This window comes from Lathamus discolor, chromosome 1 (assembly GCF_037157495.1).
Source record: "Lathamus discolor isolate bLatDis1 chromosome 1, bLatDis1.hap1, whole genome shotgun sequence".
NCBI classification, from domain to species: domain Eukaryota; kingdom Metazoa; phylum Chordata; class Aves; order Psittaciformes; family Psittacidae; genus Lathamus; species Lathamus discolor.
Window position 1 is genome coordinate 74,686,254 of NC_088884.1, and position 19,718 is coordinate 74,705,971.

Below are 19,718 nucleotides of genomic sequence, written 5' to 3' on the forward strand. Positions count from 1 at the left end.
GTGTTTGGCAGCTTTGCTTTGGCGGTGTACTATGTTTAGCAATTTGGTTTGGTGCTTGATGGGTAACCCCAGCAAGGAACAGACATAAACATAAGAAGAAAAAGACCAGAGCATTTCAATTAATTTTACCATAAACCAATCTACACTGTCATGCAAAAAGCTCCCACCTTCAAGTCATTTATTTTTCTGCAGCTAGGGGATATTTTGTGGCAGGAGGGAAGACATTCCCAGAACTGCTTCTTCCAGGCCTTTGTTCACCCTGCAGAATCTGCCAGTGCCTAGAGTGGCTGTTCTCCTGCTCAACTTTAATGCATGCACTGGGCAAATGTTGCATACAAAGCAGGAGAGACAGTGGTTTCTTAAAAACAAACAGAAAAAAGATATAGGGAAGGTGCTTCAGTTCTTTACTTCAGTGTGGATGACAGTTTGAAGTATTGCCTGTCTGCCTCAAAAGACAACTGTCTCCCCACCAAACAGAAAACATACTTTGAGGATCTGAACCTTATTGCTTAGTGCACGCACGAAAGTGACTATGAACTAAACTGTACTCCAATGTATTCAAGACTATCAGGCCAGCAGCTATCTTTTCATCTGTTGTTCAGCATTCAGCACTGTGCAGCCAGGTTTCCACACCCCACAACCAGTCTTCATGGAAGTATATGTGTGTGGGGAGAGAAATCATCATGCGATTATTTTTGCTTGACTTCACAGGAGATGTGGTGCTTCTCTGGATGCACTCTGTATTTCTAATGCCAGGCCAATCATCTCCAGGCTTCCCGAGTGCATACTTTCAAATCATGTTCACAGGGACACACGCAGTGGCACTCCAGGCTGCCTTCCTATTTATTTACAAATGCATCTACCCTTATGCCTGCGGGAAAAGGAGACCAGTCAGCGTGCCTGCAGAGACAGTGCTGCGGGCTCCCAGCTCCTGCTGAGCTCTCCAGCAGCCTGGCTCTTTAGCCTGGCTCCGGTTGAGCTCTCACCATTCGCCCTCTTTGAGCACTGCCTGCTATCACTCAGTTCGCAAAGGTCCTTAAATGCGGAGTTAAAAGCTGCGCAGGGAAGTTGGAGCAAGCCTGCAAAAACATTTTGATAAGCTTATGTGCAAGTGGAAAGGCAACAGTACACAATAGCCAGGAGCCCACGTGCTCTGCCTTGGGCTAGACATAAATTCTCCATCCTGCTCCTCTGCTCTAAGTGATTCCAGGTCACATCCATACATCATGAAACTTCAGTATTGTGCTCATGGTGTTTAAACTTGGGGCAGGAAGCAGCTGGGCTCCAGTGTTATGATCTCACATGGATCTGGGTAGATATTTCTATGGGAGCATGGTGCAGCTTTATCAGGCTTAATTTCTGCTCCATGCTTGTGTTTTTCTGCCTGGGGAAGGAAATGCCATGTGGACTCTGGCACAGGCAGTGGAGAGTTGATGGCGAGTATCTCCAGAGGGAACCATGGTGTTGCAGAGATGTTGAAAACCAAACAGCTATCCAAAAGCAAGAGAAATACACAGACCGACAAAGAACAGTAAAACACAGGTTCATTCCTGAACAGACCCATACCACAGGCAGTTTTACACAGAGGTGGAGCCCAGGGCAGACCCAGGTCCCATGCTGGATGCTTCACCCTGCCTGCTGAACACCAGTGCCACCGTCTGCATCCCACAGAGAAGCGTGGGGGAAAGCAGATACGAAGGAATCATCACTGAATATGGGAATGGGGAATCCACAAGCCTGTTCACACAAAGCCTATGAGCCAGAGGGTCCTCTGCCACTGCATGCTGCACAAGTCACAGTTGCCTGAAGTTACCTGTCTGTTAGAAGAGACTTTGATCCAAGGCTAGTCCTCAGGCAAAGCTGCCAGGATTGAAAATAGCAATAATTTCTCCACCCACCCCCTGCCAATATCTTTCTGGAAGACTGTGGAGACATGCAGGGGCTGCAAGATACTCCCCCATCTGCCTTGGGAGTGATGGGAGAAGGTGGAAAAAAGCCCTCCTAAATGATGCAGGGAGCAAGATAGTCTCTTAAGTCAGATGGGGGAACATCTTACCGCCCCTGCATGGTCCTCTTCTCCCTAGTCATACCAATGGAGAGCAAAACAGGGCTCTGAATAACAGATAAGGCTGGGCAGGTGGGTGATACTCATTTTTATAATCCAACACCAGCATAATTGAAGTAAATGTCACATAAAGTTACCCTCACGCCTACATGCGTACTAACATGAGATATCCAGTAAGCAGCTGTGTTTTCACATAGCTAGATCAAAGAGGCTGCAGAACAAGAAGGTCATGATTTGGTTACAGTGTCTAAACAACTAAATCAGTGGGTACCAGTGGGCCTGTCACTTGATCTCATTACCCTGACCTCACCAGCTCTGGAATTTAGTGACCTTTCCAGATCAATATTTCAGAAATGACTGAAGTTTCAGAGTATGCGGAGATTCTCCCAGTGTTGGCTAAATAATTACATCGAAAGTCCAGGAAAGGGGAAAACTTGTTCCCCTTTTCCCGTTAGCATGCATTTCTCAATTGCTCTGGAATACAGCACACACCCCAGGGGGAGCAGTGATTTTTTCCTTTGCAATTTGCATGAGAGTATTTATTTCATTAGAACATTTTGGAGATCTGAAACATTTGATTTATCTTTTTTTTTTTTGTCAGATTGATTTTCTTACATTTTTTCCAGCACGTATTTTCCAGGATTGTGTAAGGACAGATAGGAACTTTTTTGTCATTTTTACCTCCGTAAACAGAAAACCAAGCTCCTCAGTATTTAATCACATGCAATTGTATTTTCTTTTGTCAACTTGCATCATAGTACCATGCATGCAAAGAGGAGGAAGCAGGGCTCAGCCCATAGCCAACACATCAATACTGTTTTGTTTTCTATGCACCTGACACCTGTTAGCTGTTCCGGTTCGAGCTCACCAAAAAGTCTTCAATGGCCACATGAATTAAATTAACCTGAGTTCCAATTTCCAAGCTTTGGTTTTCTTTCATTTTAGTTTTGTTTTTCACAATAAACCAGTCCACTTTTAAAAACTTGGCTAAGGCTTCTTCCTCAAAGTTTTATTAGTTCTCCTCCACAAGAACAAACTTGGCAACAAAACCTCATAGCTTTTTCATGAATCCCTCATTATGTGGATTCTTCTGAAAGCATCAATATTAAAGCTGCATGATTGCATAAGGAAGTGGAGTTTGGGCATGGATAAAGGGCTCTGACAAAAGCTTATACCTAGCTTGTGGTTTCTAAGTAGAACCAAAAGCAATCTCAAAGTCCTGAAACCTATGAGCACGTAAAGACTTGTGTATGGCTTAAATAGCAAAAGCGAGAGTCATCAGGGATAGGGTACTACCCCCCCAAAAATAATTGCACAATATTTTGGAGTTTGAATAATGAACTGAAGCACACAAAATCCTGCGGTTGTGCGTTCTGCCCATGGCAATGGCATGCAAGCCTAAGAGGCTTTCCTAGCCACTTCGAAAGATAACACCTACCCCCAGCAGCACCACACCGCAAACTGCCATCCCTCAGAGGTGGCCAGAAGGCTGTCTCAGCAAAGAGACAGGCCTTTCAAAGTAAGGACTTGCGCCAGTGGAAAGGCTCCTATCCTCCGAGAGACACTTTTTCTGCCAGAGCTGCAAAAGATTCCCCCAACACTTCTGTTCCCAGTGTTCACACACACCAAACAGTAGGGATGACGGTTATTTGGAAGGTTTGGCTGTTACCAGAGCATTCTGTGGAAGAGCAGTGACATTTCTACTGCAAAATGAGCTTCCCAAGCCTACCTACAATGCTGGGATATACGAGCCTCAGAATTGATTGAATGCTGGTAATCCTGCTGGGACTGCCACAGAGACTTGTCTTCTCCAAGCTAAAGCATATAAAGTGAATTTATTCTGCTCTGTATTTCAGAGTTCACACTTCAATTCAGAGCAACTCCACAGAGTTCAGCAGTGCTGCTCTTGCTTTACAGCAAAGTAATAAAGATCATAATCAAGCCTTCTATGCTGCTAAAATATTTCTTATTTGATTTTGTTAGGAAAGGTATATTCCCCTCATCACAAAGGCATGCACAGTTAGATATCGCATTGTGTAAAGATTATTTCTCCTGATGCGGCTGGCTCTGAGCTTAACTGGGGCGTTTGAGCACCCTTACAGATTAAACATGAACAACAAAATGTTATTCACAGAAGAAAATGGATTTAAAAGCATTCATTTAACTTGCATTTGGCAGTTAGAATAATGCTGCTTGCTTGCTCGCTTTTAGATAGTGAGGTTAATGACCCTTCAAAAACAACTCCAAAATATACTGTAGTGACATACCATAAATAGTGAGTGCTGGAAGTTCCTTTTTAATTCCTTTTTGGTAGTCAACAGTAAGGGAAATGGAGGTTACAGGAATTTTTCTCCTCTTCCTCCTCTTGTGCATGCACATCCAAGTGTCATAGTTCATACACCAAAACAAGGCCAAAGCTGGCATCGCCTATGGCACTTCTGAACTCCCTGCTCTGCCCAGGGATTCCTCACCCAAATCACAAATATCTGGTGGTTTAAAAACAAAATAAAAATCATATGTTCGCATATCTAAGTCTTTGAGCTCAGAATTATCTGTAGATAGCATGTAAAAGTCTGAGGTAAAGGAAATCAAACTGTAAATGAACAGCACAACTAAACTAATGAAAAGATACGCTGTTCATGTAAGTGTTCCATGTAATATTGAAAGAAAAGAGAAGTGGGCAAACAACCATTTGTTAGAAACGTGCCTGTTAAGAGACAAATTTGCATGAGTTAGTGTCTTACACAACCTTCTAAAGCCAAATTTCAAGTTTCAGTTTACACAGGCCTCCACTGGGACTAGATTTGAACCAGTCTTCTAAACCATAACTGAGCTTACGCTTTATTCTGAAACACAGTCAAGATTAAACATCAAATAAATTCAGGAGCTGAAGAAATAACCAGACCAAAAATGATGCATCAGCTGGAACTTTGGCTTAGGACAATCCCAATTTGTTTTTCATTTCTCCAAAGAGACTAGCTCATTGCTGAAGGGATGGTCCTAATTACTGGGCCTCTAATTTAATTTATTTTTAGACACAGCATGCACAAATATATTTTTAAAAGAGAGAGAGATTTACATTCAGAAAATGCAAACAGCCAGCTAATAATTGGAATGAAATCATTGTTTCCCATTAACTCTGACATGCAAATCCTAGATTTAAAGTAAAATTGCAAAAAACTATTATGCAAGACATGGTTTCCTTAAAAGAAAAGGTGCCAGGTTTTCTGAATATTGCAGTTTCAGAGTTGAATGCATTCATCTTGGGACGGGTTGCTAGCCAAGTTGGACCACATGTACTTAGGTTCATTTCTGAGGACCACTAAAGATGCATTTGATCTTCACCCAACTGGTAGCCAATGTTTTGTCTCAACAGACATTGTCCATAAAATGCACACATTTGATATATTACCCAATTTGAAAAACCCGCTCTCCTGTGAGATACTACCCTGCAGTTTCAACTGAATAAGGTTTCATAAATAGTTCAGGGAGAGGAAGCGTAGTGTGAAACTAGTTTAAAGGGAATAAAGCTTCTGAAAATAACTAATTACGCCATGTACTACAAAATCCCCTAATAAAAACATGGCAATCAGAATGTGTCAACTGGCTGGAGCAAAGTGGCCAGAGGATACCCCAGGAAAGGGATCTGCCTGTAGGTTCTAGGGTCTTCCTGCCTGCCCTTTTTGTAGAGAGGGATCACCTTGGGCAACCTCCAAACCTCTGGGACCTGCCCACTAGACCAGGATGGCTGATAAATGATGAAAAGCAGCTTAGCAAGTTCCTCTGCCAGCTCCTCCAGCATTGTTGGGTGGAACCCATCCAGCCCCCTAGACTTGTGTATGTCTATATGGAGCAGGAGGTCACTAACCCTCAGGATGGCTGGTTTGACTATTAAAGACTGAGGCAAAGGCAGCATTAAATACCTCAGCCTTTTTCTCATCCTCAGTCACTAGGTTTCCACTAGTATCCAGCAGAGGATGGAGGTTCTCCTTGGCCTTCCTTTTATTGCTAATATATATTAAGAGAAGTAATTTTTATTATGTTTTACAGCAGTGGCCAGATTCAATTCCGTCTGTGCCTTTGCCTTGCTAACTTTCCCTCTACATAACCTAACAATAACCTTGTACTCCTCATGGAGCAACAGTCCCTTTTTCCCCAGGTTTTAAGTTCTTTTTTTCTTCCTGAGTTCCAGCAATATCTCCCTGTTCAGTCAGGCTGGTCTTCTTCCCTGGCAATTCAACCACCTTCTCCTGTGCCTTGAGGGTTTAATTCTTGAAGAGTGTCCAGCCTTCTTGGACCCCTTGCCTATCGCTTCTGAAGAGCCTGTAGCCATCCACTGCAGCACTCCAATCATGCAAATCATTCTGCCATCACACTTCTGTGATGGCAATTATGTCACAATTTCCCTGCTGCTTAACAGTTTCCAGCTCCTCCTGGAAAAAACTGACCCATGGTCAAACCCCCATAATTCTGATGCTGACACCAGTTTAAGATGTCCCTGCTCATTTTAAGTGGTTTGGACTGGGTGACCTTTGAAGGTTCCCTTCCAACCCAAACTACTCTATGATTCTATTCTATGACTCTATGATTCTACCTTGGATCGTGTCTGGATCGGCAGCACAGGCACAAGGTCTCTCTGTCAGGGAGGAACAAACCCATCATCACTGGAGGGTTGACATAGGTGGGTTGAAGCTCATCGCCTTATCTCTGAAATGGAAGCATTGAGCTCTGCACCTAGGCTGTTTAAACAAACTCCTGCTCAAGCACAAGCTCCTAGTTCTCCCAAGCCAGTAGTGACCTGAAGTTTCTCTCAATCAGTTAAAAAAAAAAAAAAGACAATTTTAATAGCACATACAAAAGAAAAAATAGAAAATATATATAGATCCAGCAATGGTCTTAACCCACCATTTAGCACCTAGTTATATTTTACCTTACTTCCAGGCAGAAACTGCTAGAGCCTGAGGCTCAAGGCAGAGCATGGGGAAAGCTGTCATTGATTAATTGGTCTTTCACATATCTTTCAATACTCAGGCCCCAGAAATTCCACAATACTCAGGAGCTGCTGTCTAGATTCAGTATGACAGGACTCTGTGATGTACTTCTGTCAATAAGTAAGCACACTTCATGCTTGCTTACTTTACTTTAAGTACAAATCATAAAGAGTTGTATGTGACAAATTCCCCAGTATTGAACTTTCACGGCTGCCAAGCAGCATGCTGCAGAACAGAACAAGGAGGGCTATATTTTTCTTTTCTTCGTTTTGTTATTTGACCTTCAGTTTTTTAGTTGTCCTTGGATCGGTCTGGAACTAAATATAGTCCTTTCAGCTTTATTTATATGTTTAACCCAAAGCTACCCAAGCGTGTCAAGGGACTATCATAACGCTACTCTAAATTATTTTAACAGCTTATTTTAAATTGGAAAATGTGTTTTTTTGAAAAACCATTGTCAATTAATTATGCTTCCACAAACTCCAACCAACTCTCTTGTGTTTTGTAACAATTTGCTCATAGCCCACAAGACAAAGCCTCCAGCTTGCTCAGAAAAAGCCATTGAAACTGTCCACCCTTTGAAAATGCTGACTGATCTTTAAATTAACACATTGATAATGATTTTGGCCACCAGCTATTTACAATGCAATGCAATTTACAAATAGGAAAAAAAACAAACCCAACCCATAGATGGATTGGCGGCATCCTTGGGGATCAACAGTCATTGGAGCTGAAACATCTCTAGTGCACTGTATCTCTACAAACTGTTTGCAATGGGAACACATTCAACCAAAAGTCATTAGTGTCTGACTACATACACCAATTCCTCCTGAACTGAGAAGTCTATTTTTCAGTGAAAAGGTCTTTGCCCTGCAAGGAAAAGACAAAACAGCCCCTGTAATGATCCACTGTTAAACCTTGAGAAAGGACATTTTCTGCCTCAGGTAGTGGTTCTGTGGTATGTATGCCAGCTACAGAGCAAACCAAAACAGCAAAGAGCTGGGTGGATGGGTGGGTGGACAGATAGACGGGCACACATACACGTACACAATTTCTATCACGCAAGGGCAATTTCCCCTACACAATTTCCCATCACAAATCTGCAAACAGCATCAATTTTCTTTTATTTACATAACCAGTGTGAGCAACTTCAGAGAAGGATTTATGATGCAGCTTAGGTTTCTGTGTGGGTTGCTCTTTTACTGTATCAATATTATGTTTAACAACATTTTTCAGTCAGAAAAAGGCCCATGTGAAAGTTGAAAGGTAAGAGAATTATTTCTAACTATTCTCAGGTGAGAAAAGCAAAACGCAAATGTTTTATCACTGATCTAAGCGGTTCAAGCAATGCAAATCAAATTCAGACTATGAATTTAAAGGGCTTGCACTAGTAAAACAGCTTAGAGTGGTTATTTAAGAGTTCAGAATTTCTTGGATAATGAATGAGACAAGATGTCCACCTAAGTTCTATAACTTAAGACAAAATAGTGTTACCCAGAAAAACGGTCAGCCATTGCCACCAACATCTGGGACAAGGTTTCTCACTATCAGCAGCCCCCCTTCAAATCCAAACTTCCAAAAGAACTGAGCACCTGAAATATTTTGCTTCTCTGAAAAAGTCAGCAATGTTACAACACTTGTCTTTCATTTCCTTAAAGCTCCGAATTCAAGCTCCACAGATGCTACAAGCTTAAATGCTCAGACATTAGCAAATCACCTTGGGAAGCACATTCACAAATACAAGCTTTAAAAAACTGATTCACGCACATTTGGCAGTCGGTGAAATTTCTACTGAACTTTTGTTGCTGCTCCCTAACTTTACTAGGGCAATTGTCCAAAGTAAATAGAAGTGAGTTCTCAAGCAAGCTTGAGACTGTGTTTTAATGGTACAGTAAATTCAGGTTTAGGGCAAGAAGCATCTGATCAAACCCATCCCAGCCACACCACCCCAAGCACTGATCTGGTAGAAACAAGCTCTGGTTGTTAATATGGAAGAGTGAACTTTGAACTAGATTAGATACAGCCTAACTTCTCCCAGTAATATGGCAAAAATGGCATAAAACGTCTGTCTTGCACTCCAATTAACTAAACCAAAATTGTCCCATGTGCCCACCCTGGTCCAGATCAGATCTGCCTTAGAGAATGATCCAGTGCTGATGAGGGTAAACCTGCATCCCAAGTGCTGCAATGACAGATACTGGCACAGTAAGGAGAGACTGCAAGGTTTTCAAAAACACACAACATAACAACAGAATGAAGATATACAAGGCAAACCAAAGTGGTGTCATAAATACATTCCAGGTCAATAGCTAACGTCCCTGTTATAAAAGTTCTATCGGCTTTACCCAAGGTTATTTCCTTAGCTGCCAAAAGTCATTTGGCTAGAGATAGTATAAGGGGGTTGCTCTGGGCACTAAGCATGATCTATCCAAGGATCACATCAGTTATGTCTTGTTGCTTATTTAGAAGCTGTTTTTTCCAAGTCAGTTTCTTATTTATATGTAAATATAAATGCATCCATGTGTGTACATACATGTATACTTACCGGGTGTTTACATAAAAGCTCTCAGGATCTTTTTTAATGAAAAGCCACAGTATTTTCCTTCAGTTCTAAACCATGCTTTATCAAGATGACCAGAAGAAGCGTTGCCAAATTTCACTGCCCCCCTGCTAGCTCCAAGTTCCTCCACATCTCAGAGGCTCCTGATTATTTATGTGAGAAAGACAGCCCATTAACCTTGCAATGCTCAAACTTTTATCACGTTTCCCTGCCCCTGCAAAGATATATAATACTCCCCCAGGCCTCCTTTTAAGAACATCTTGCTTAGCCACCCTTCTCCTGTACAGAAGCCTATCTCAAGGGTGGCAGATAAGCAGAAAGATGCTGCTGAGATAAGAGACCCCTGCAGCTGCACCTCTGCCAAGGGCTGACCTGCAAATATGCCCAGACATGTGAAACCTCGCTGTGCACTTTATCTACCAGCTCCTCATCCAGCACCCTCTGCTCTTGCCCATGCATGATCTCCCATGGTGCTACTGAGTCTCACCCGCCAACACCCTGCAGCTTTTGCCCATTCACCTGAGTGTCTGAACTGTTCAAAAGCAGGAAAGCAAGAGGTGCCATCAACCAAGGGTTTCCAACAAGCTGAAGGGGCCACATCTCACTGCTTTCCACCAGGCTTATTCTTTCAACAGGCTTGTGCCCACCCACAAAGTCACTGCAGCACCAGAGAGGAACTCCTCACTGACACAGGGACACATAGAAGCACACACAGGGCAGTAAACTCTGAACAAGTCTTTTTGCTGCATCCTCATCCCCCCACCATGTATATGATGCTCAGATTATTTCTGCCCCTCATCCTCCTCTGGACTACAGCCCATACCCGTTCAGAGTGAAGATGCAGCGGCTATGACTGCAGAACTCCTCCAGCATATCCTCCATCACTCCTAAGCTATACACTATTAAACCACCAAACATCTCGACTCTATTAGTAATCTTATTATTACAGCATTGTAAAAGAAAAGAAATGTGGGGGTTTTGTTATGATGGAACTGTCACTACCTGGAGGGAACCTGTGTTTTGCACACACAGAAAGCCACACATGTATTTCATAAAGTGCATTGCAAGCTGCACAGAATAGAAAGCAGCTGGAGAAAAACGGCTATAGAGAAATGGTTCTCCTGGGCATCATCTGTTGATTTGCTTTGTTTATAGAAGGAATGAGATTTTTATCTCTGCTCAAAATATAAAATGCTTCCATGGCACTGAGCTCACTGCTCGGCTATGCTCTCACTCAGGAACGTAAATAAAAAGGAGGGGAAGGAGGAAGAAAAGGCTTTACTGCGCAGAATCCCTAGCAATGTCAAAAAACAAATAGCAAACTGCTCATCAGTGATATAGTCAAAGCTTGAACGAGGAACTGAGCCACCAGCTATCATGGTAACAAGGGCCTCCCTTACCATGCTTGTTAATAGCTTGCTTCTACTAAAGCTGAGGAGGCACGTTGCTAAAATCCCAAGTCTCAAATCCCAGCCTGAGTCCTGGCAGGATGAACATCCTTATACTGTAAATATACTAGTCCTGACAAGACTCGTCCTGTGAAGGCACAGATTCTTATGGTCCTTTCACCACCTTGTGCCCATAGTTGATATTCCAAGCTTTCTCTGCAACCTTGCTCTGGAGAGGTTCCTCACTCCACTGTGCCTGACACCCAAGATCTGATGGTCTCTTCATTCAAGAACAGGGCTCCTAGGAGAATACCAGACAGCTGGTTTTCCACTTAAGTTGACAGCACTCCCATTTGCATCAAGAAAAAGTCATGTCTCAGGAAAGAAAATAAATTGTGAAACCACTAAATACTTGGCTACTGCTAGTGAGTTAAAGTTTAAAAACCTAACTACTGAGAATTATATCTAAACTGTGAGAAATGACCCGATACCTAAAACTTTCTGGTACACAAAGAAAGTTTAAAATACTATTCTTCTGAGATCAGAAATGCTCAAGGTTTGTAACCATAGCCAGGAATAGGTATCACAAAATTGAGGATCCTTTATCTTTGTCCCACCTATTCTTAGCTCTTATGAGGAGATGACAAGACACCAAACCAGATGCAGATCTAGAAGTGAAGGCTGCTGAACGTCACTCCAGAACAGCCCCACTTCAATAGTTACAGAGTGGATATGAAGTGTTTTTGGAACCACTGAGAGGTGTTTTCTCTTCTTAAAGCTGTGTTGCCTCTCACTTGGCCAGAGCTCTGACCTGACTGGCTACTGAGGAAATATCTAGGTGATCCCAGATTAAAGTGATGATGTAGTGTACCATGCTGGGTACCATACATCATAACTTTCAGAGACAGGAAACAGTCTGGAACACTAGTGTTATGCTCACTGAAATCCACCCTAACTAAACATACAGGTTCTCAGTTTTCCTACTATGAAGCTTACACTGAGTCTGCTCTTAGAGAGATCGCTGCATCTCAGCCCATGATGAGTATTTCAGAAAATCTTAAACCTCAGGTTTACTAACATCTCTGGAGAGCAAGCAGATCACAGTGATATTTTAAGAGATGGAAAGAAGGCCCTTGCTGTTTTGACCACCATCATTCTCCATCCCTCATCCTAGCATGCAACACATTGAAGATCCTTTAGATGCTCCTTGCTCTCCCAGGGTGGCTATATTTCATGTCTTTCCCACATTTCAAACCACGTGCCTCAACGACCTCTTCATCTTGTTATAGCTCTACTGAGAGGGTGTTTACATAAAAAAGCTCTTTGGAGCTTTTTGGATGAGAAACCACAAACATGCATGCACAGATTACATCAGATTTATTGCTACTGAATAAGTTAAAAGAATACTGGGGTTACAGGTTCAAAACTCTGGCAGTAGTTCTCATCCAAGAGCATTCCTACAGCAGGAGCTTGTGATCATACAGTTACCAATTACCTATCTCCTCCATCTTTTTGTCCTTCCCATACCCCCCAACTCCTAACAAGTATTGCAAGGCTTCTGATAGCTGAAAGGAACTATTTCTCATAAGGAAGTAGACTTCACTCCACCAGCGCAAGCATACAGCTGCTGCCCCCTGCCCTACTCCAAACATACATCTCAGCTCAGCTTCTTTCCCTCAGCCTCAACTCTCCCAAACATACTTGGCCTCAGTCTGTAACAACCCACTTCATATGGAGCCATATCCTTCTGTTCCAATCCATCCTTCCTAATCCTTCTCCAGCCATTGCTAGGCACCCAATATCTTTTCCTATCCAAGAAACAAATTATTCTAACAGGGTCTGTCCTTTCCCTTATTTGTTGCTTCATTGCTCTGCTGACAAGCGCACAGGTTCTGCAGAACCATGCAAGAAGCAACCAGCTAGGGAAGAAACTAACAGAGGAATGGATATGGAGAATTTCGCATAGTTTTAATGTGTGGTTATCTATCATGCTATTAGGGATCTACGATATCTCTACTGACCTGTGCATCATTCTAGTCATAGAAAATATATGTAAAATAACAAGCAGAGCTTAAAGGAAATGGTCACCAGTGTTGGAAATGGCGCATAAAGCAAGGGAAAGAAGGGACAGACACTGAACATTATTCTCGCAAGCTCCTCCCCTATTCCTGCAAAAGTGAAATAAAAGTATTTCCAGTCCCAAACCAGAAAACACACTGAGTTCTTTCTGATGGCTGTTTCTCAGCAGTTAGCACATATTCAGCTCATGGAACAGTAACCTTCGTTTCAATGGGGAAAAAAGCCAAAATCAAACTTAGGGAGAGAACAGATGGAAAAATCCATCTAAAGGTTTTGGGTATGTCAAGGGGAACTGATAAATGACAATCTCTCCATAGTATGTCAATATTTTATTTTAAAATAGTTTTCAGACAGCTCCATTAAACACTGTATAAAACTTCCCTATGGAAGAGCAAGGCATGCCAATCAAAGGCATTAATTACTGCTGAGCCAGCGATGAGGACAAAACATGGTGAACATTGTTACTGACGAAGGCTGACGTAAAGACAAAAAGGAGTGAGGAAGAATATAGGCAACTTTGTTTTAATGATGGGAGCAGTGTTGAAGGAGACAGAAGAAGGGAGAACACAGATTTAGGTTTCAGCACTCTGAGGAAGTCTAACCTGTCAAAACTGCACGCTGATTTAACTCACCATTTAAGAGGGAGCACAGCCAGGCTGGCAGGACCCTCACTCTGCTGGCTGAAAGATGTGGAGTGACCAGTCCACGCCCCTTGGAGCACATGAGGATGCAGAACTACCCACCCCAGCACAGGGCAGCCACAGGAACTGCCAGTATGTTCCCCGGGCTTCAGGGGAGAGCAGAGTTCGTGGTACTGTTTGGAGAAATCGCAGCAGTCCTGAGAGGCCCCTCTGAGCCTGACAATTAAATGCACAGACATAGCAAGAGACAGCCCCAGTGCAATAGGATGGAGTGCCTACTCATCACACAGGCAGAGCCTTCTCTTTAAGGAGCTTATTTACATTGCTTCTTTTCACCATTTAATTTCAATTTCATTTAATGTGCCAACAGCATTGTATTAAGTTCCTCAGGTTTCTACTGTCAGTAGATGGAGGCAGGAGCTCCTAGAAAGTTAATTTAGAGCACCCAGAATCAGTTTGTGAGGCACCCGAATATCCCAAATTTAAACAAAGCAACCTCCCCCAAGGCAACAGCAGATCAGAAGTTAAAACCAGAGCGCTAGTCCAGAAGAACGAAGTAAACCTCTAGAGAAGACACCCCACACAGAAGCTGCCTGATGGAGAAATCAGGGTAATTCCCCTGCCTTGCCAGCCTCTCCTGCCTGTGCCACCCAGTCCAGACCAGACCCAGCCCAAGCTCTGCAGCATGGGAAAGCAGAAATGGGATTGCCCAAGGGCTGTGTCCAGCTCCCATTTACCTGGTGGCATTTGTGTGCATTAGCCAGCTTTGCAGCGTGCTCTGTTGAACACTAGGTCTGGAGGTGATGTAAGATAGGTAAATATACTTGCTTCATGAAAGGAAACTATCCTATCCATGTACGTCCACCTTAACACACTGTTAACACTACAATCTCCATGCACTAAAACCAAATTGCGCTTGCAGGATTTTATGAGACGCATGGAAAGATTTAGGGGAAAATGAAGACCACGAGGATTCAATAGGCTAGAGATTGACTACTTTACACAGGAATGTTGGGGTAAAACGCACCTTCATAAAAGCAGAAAACCCAGCAAGCACTTGAGAGCCTTCAAATAAACACCGCTGGCCATGTAATCTCTAAATTAAAACAAACAAACAAACAACTTGAACATAAGAGGCCTCCGAGTTTTGTAGTGAAGTGCAAGCAAGGAAAACTAAAGCTGCACAGCATCCGAGGCTGAGCTATATATCAGCGTAACCAAGGTGCTACAACAGCTTCTAGGGACATCCCAGATAATTTAACTATGAAGCTGCAAATGTAATGATGGAAAACTGTTCTACCTGTCCCCCAAAAATAAGAGGACTTTGTTTACCTAAAAATAGCACAATCAGGGCACTAAGTGAACGTCACTCTGGATGATCAGATCTACCTCGTTTTCAGAGAAAGAAAGTATTTAGTCATTTGTGGTATGGCACTTTTCCAAATTATAATTCAGTAGCTTACTCTGCTCCTTCTCAGGCTTACCTAGAGATGCTCAATTTAGCTCAAAGATGAGGCCACATATTGCACAGCTGTGGGATTAAATTATGTTTGACACATTAGTGGGAATTCCAGATTCGCCTGATGTAAAGCTGCATGACAAAGACAATTCAGAATCTGTTAGTTTTTTCTGTCAACAGCAGTTTGCTGATGTTTCCTGTTGAGTCAGATCCTTCTAGCTTTCATAATGGGCCATTTGAATGAAGGGGAGGAAAGCAGAATGACTTCCACTGACATAAAGGCCATTTTAGTCAAAAAAGAAACAACAGCTGAGGTTAACAGAACATAGAAAAAATGAAACTTCCTTGCCTTCTGACCCTATAAACCTGATGCAGGGTTCACTGTAAACTGAGAAGCTTACAAGGGACCATAACCTCAGAACCCAGCTCTGAGGTCAGCCACCACCATGGGAGGGATGCACAAGACAGCCCCAAAACATCTGCCAGTTGTGGAATTGTGCTTTCTGCCAGCAAGGGAATCACAGAATGGTTTGGGTTGGAAAGGACCTGAAGATCATCTAGTTCCAACCCCCCTGCCATGGGCAGGGCCACCTTCCACTAGACCAGGAAACAAGTAAGCTTTCATACCCAACAATTAGGATGCCTCTCTGGGCCTCTCAATGATCCTGACATGAAAGCAGAGCTGTACATCTTTATGAGTGTACGTTGATGCTCCGTATGCAGGCTTGCTCCCAGCCATAGTGGTCCTTGCAGCCTTGTGAATTTGATGACAGCAGAGACAGCTGGAAAAGTTAAAACCAAATGCCTGGAGCTCTAGCAATCAAACATCTTTTGTAAATATCAATATTTTGAGGAGAAAAAAAATGGTGCAAATTGTAGGTGACATCTAGTTGATAAACTGCTAAAATAGTAATACCCGAGATCTATTTGATCTCAGTTTTGCTTAACTCAAATAGCAAGGTTCTGCAAAATGAAATTTTATTTGGAGATGGATTACCTCGAAACTTTCTGAGCCCTTTCCCAAACCACAGATGTAAAGTCATACCAATCCAGAAATACTATTGAAGTCACCTGTTTCAAAATATTACCTGCCCTGAGATTAACTTCTGATGTGGTCTAGTACAGGTATGGCACCAACTGGTGAACTTTTTATATATGCTGTCCCCCATGTCTAAGTATCTCCTGAATCTGTATGTAAACGTTTAGGCCTAATGCCAGAAGAAGAAAAAATACTTTCATTCTCTGTGATCAGAGACTGCAAATGCTTCAGGTCAGGATTGACTTGTAATGCAATGGGTGGACAGTATCTAGATATAGGGGAACCCAAATCTCTCAATCTCGCTATACATTTCTGTAACACAAGTGATCATTAACATTACTTCAATGTAATAATGGCGTCTTTCTGAATGATTCAGCTTTTCAGAAACAGACAAGAACACCCCTAGTGTATGTATTGCTGTGTTGGAACGCATGCAATTAGATGTGTATCTTACAAACATAAACAAACACCTCCCACCCAGCCTCCATGTTTCTACAAAAACCCCAGGTTTGTTTAGACAAGAGGTTGATAATCCAGTTTGAACACAGGTATCTGAATGCTGTGACAGCTTCTTCATAATGCTTAAGCTTATGCTACATTAAACTTTAAAGCAAGATAAACTCCTGCTTTCATTTTATCAAACATCTTCCCAGACAGCAAAAAGAAAGACACAAAGCAATGTTTGCAGCTACAACCAAGCATGGGATACCCAACTCAGTGTATGTTTGAAATGAAAATGAACAATATGTTGCATAGATATAGTACTGTATTTTTCAATAGAGAATATCACTGGGATTTGTAAATGTTAACCTCATTCCTCCCTTAAATGTTTGTTTTTATCTCATGCCTGAAAAACAAAAAAGAGATTCACAGAGATGAAGTGAATAGAAACAGCAGTCCTTGCAGAGAAAGTGCGTGTTCTTAAATCAGTTTGGCTAGTAGAAATCACGGGGGATGGGAGAGACATGGACAAGAGATCCTTTAAAGAGCCCTCAGTGTTGTGCTACTGATATTGCTGAACTTTATGTATTTAGCCATGTTATGCCTTTTTGTGGCTGCTAAAGGAGTCATATCAGTATATAAAGTATAATATACAGTAGTAATGAGGTAGCAACAGCTGTAGAAGAATCCATGACATGAAGTCTGCAAGAAGAGACTTTGACCTACTGAAAGGTAATACTAAGGATGGGAAGGGTAGCAGACAAGTAAGTTCTCCAGGAACGGGGGACAGCACACAGGCTTGAGCAACCTCTTAAATTAATAGGTTAATAAAAACAGCAGCCGCAGGTTTGAGTCTTCCCATTTCAAATCTGAAGAGACAATGTACCAAAAAAGCTTCACTGTTCTTTCTACTCCCAACGTTAAATCAACTACCTTAAAAATCCTCTCCTTAGAGCTGACTTAAGATGATGCAGAAGACAGACACTGAGAGATTCTAGTTGCTGCATTTTCCACTGATTTAAAAATGGCACAGTACACTACCTTCATGTTATACTGATAGTAACACATGAGAAATCAGAGATCTACTATTAGAGAACTCGTTACAAAGGGCTATTGATCTTCATTGTACCGTGAATAACAGTCTAAAAAACATTATCAAATCATCCAAGTTTCCTCCTAAGACCCATATCTTCTCTAGAAATTTATTTTTACGCACCTGCAGCCTCTCCTCCCTTTCCCAATCAACCCTTGCTTCTCCCCCCATTTCATATGACCTCACCTCACCCAAAAATGTGAAGTGATTGGTCTTATCACAGCTTAGCAAGATACCACCTGCCAGATGAACTGTGATAAATCACAGCTGGCCTTGCAATACACATGTTACCAGTGCTGATGGATGGTGGAGCTGATGGGCAGCAGCTCAAGGCTGTCATTTAAACCACCAAGTACCCCCATCCACAAAACCCATGCAAAGGACATAGCCCAATAACATGACAATTGCCATCACCATGTAGTTATTCTAATGTTGCATTAGATCTATTGACTCTCTTCTCTACCCATAACTACCTTCTGTTTAGCCTGTAAGCCTTTTACAGCCATCAAGGTGGGCAAACTGCCTATTCTTTGTATTCACACAACAGCTGACACAATACGACCCCAATCACTCATAAGCTACTACCATAACAAAATTTACAACAGCAAATACTCATTCCTCCCTCCCCCCCTTCTGAAAAGATACAATGCTGGCAGAAAAAAAAAAAAAAAAAAAAAGCTGGAAAAAGAATTTTTAAGTTATTAAAAAATGAGATTAAGGCTTAGAATGAAAAAGTCAAAGAAGTTGAAGAGTTATTACTTTATTATTACTCCTGCCATGTATAAAACTTGTGTTTTCTGACTCCTAGAAGAGTCAAACAGTAGGGTATGCAACACAGTAGTAATAAAAACATCCTCTAAAGTTAAGGACATGCATTTCTATTAGCAACCCTTTACATTCTTCTTAAATAATTACTAGAACCCAAGGTTTCTACCTTCCATGAAGGAAGCTGTGAGCATGCATTGGGTTTCACTTGTTTAAACAGACAAATAATAAACTCTCAAATAGGTTGACAGGACTGAACAATAACCACCACACTTGCAGATATCCTTGAAGCAATTAACCTTACCTTTCGGTGCATTTTACTGAAATAAGTGGATCTGAATAGCTCAGCCACCAGGCAAGCCTAACAATAGCCATAGGTGTTGCCCAGCATATTTCACTGCAGGTTTAAGAAACACCAGCTTCTTATTGGAAGAACGACCTGTAGGCACCTGTATTTAATAAGCTACTTAAAATCAACCTGTATCTGCAGATCAACAAGACTGGTTAGTAATAACCATTAGCAGTTAAGAGTATAAAACATTTTCCCATCTAAAACTCAGTCTTCCTTTACTTGATGCCTTCACAAAACTCATCTTCAGCCAGGAAAGGAGAAACACTGAATGGGGTATCTCTACCATAAGGGAATTTCCCACCTCACTCCTAAATTGGACTTTTTGAAACATATGGTAGGCACTCAGTTCAGCAGCTGACTGTCCTAATCAGAAGCCTGACTTGAGTCTGCAATTAGAGCTAGGTTTCTTTATGGCAAGACCAAATTCCACACTAAACTGCCATGTCTTTTCTTCAAGGGGAAGAACAGCCTTCTTCAAATTGAACCAGAAAATGAGGCTCTGGAGAATCATGCACCAGAATGTACCCTACATTTACACGGTGTAGTTCTATGTCTTCAGAGACCTCAGTAGATCTTGGCATGTACTATGTAGAAGCACCAGGCTCTTTCAGCTGACTCACAGGTAGCCAGATTCTGCTGCATTTCTGAACCGTGGATGTGCCTCTGCCCTCACCCTCTTTCCCTTTAACTCCCAGATATGCACAAATGAACACCTAAACAGCATGGCTTTACTGAAAAATCTAGTGCCGCCAAGTCAAATTCAAAGGAAGTAGGACTTGGATGTTTGTGGTGATTTGCACAGATCTTAAGAAAGCAGGCTCACCCACTTACCTGATATGGAAACA

The 19,718-nt window shown here is 42.1% G+C and overlaps 1 protein-coding gene across 3 annotated transcripts in view; it reads right to left on the minus strand.

Annotated features, from left to right (window-relative positions):
• TBXAS1 (thromboxane A synthase 1) overlaps positions 1 to 19,718 on the minus strand; it is a 228,641-nt gene that overhangs the window by 207,463 nt on the left and 1,460 nt on the right. The window contains exon 1 of one of the 3 annotated variants that reach the window (XM_065680643.1): positions 18,826 to 18,911. The exons of the other annotated variants lie outside the window; for them this stretch is intronic. Coding sequence (XP_065536715.1) covers positions 18,826 to 18,896 — 71 coding nt within the window. The 5' untranslated portion in view covers positions 18,897 to 18,911. Of the gene's footprint in view, positions 1 to 18,825; positions 18,912 to 19,718 lie in introns of those variants that run through there. 3 annotated transcript variants of the gene reach the window in all.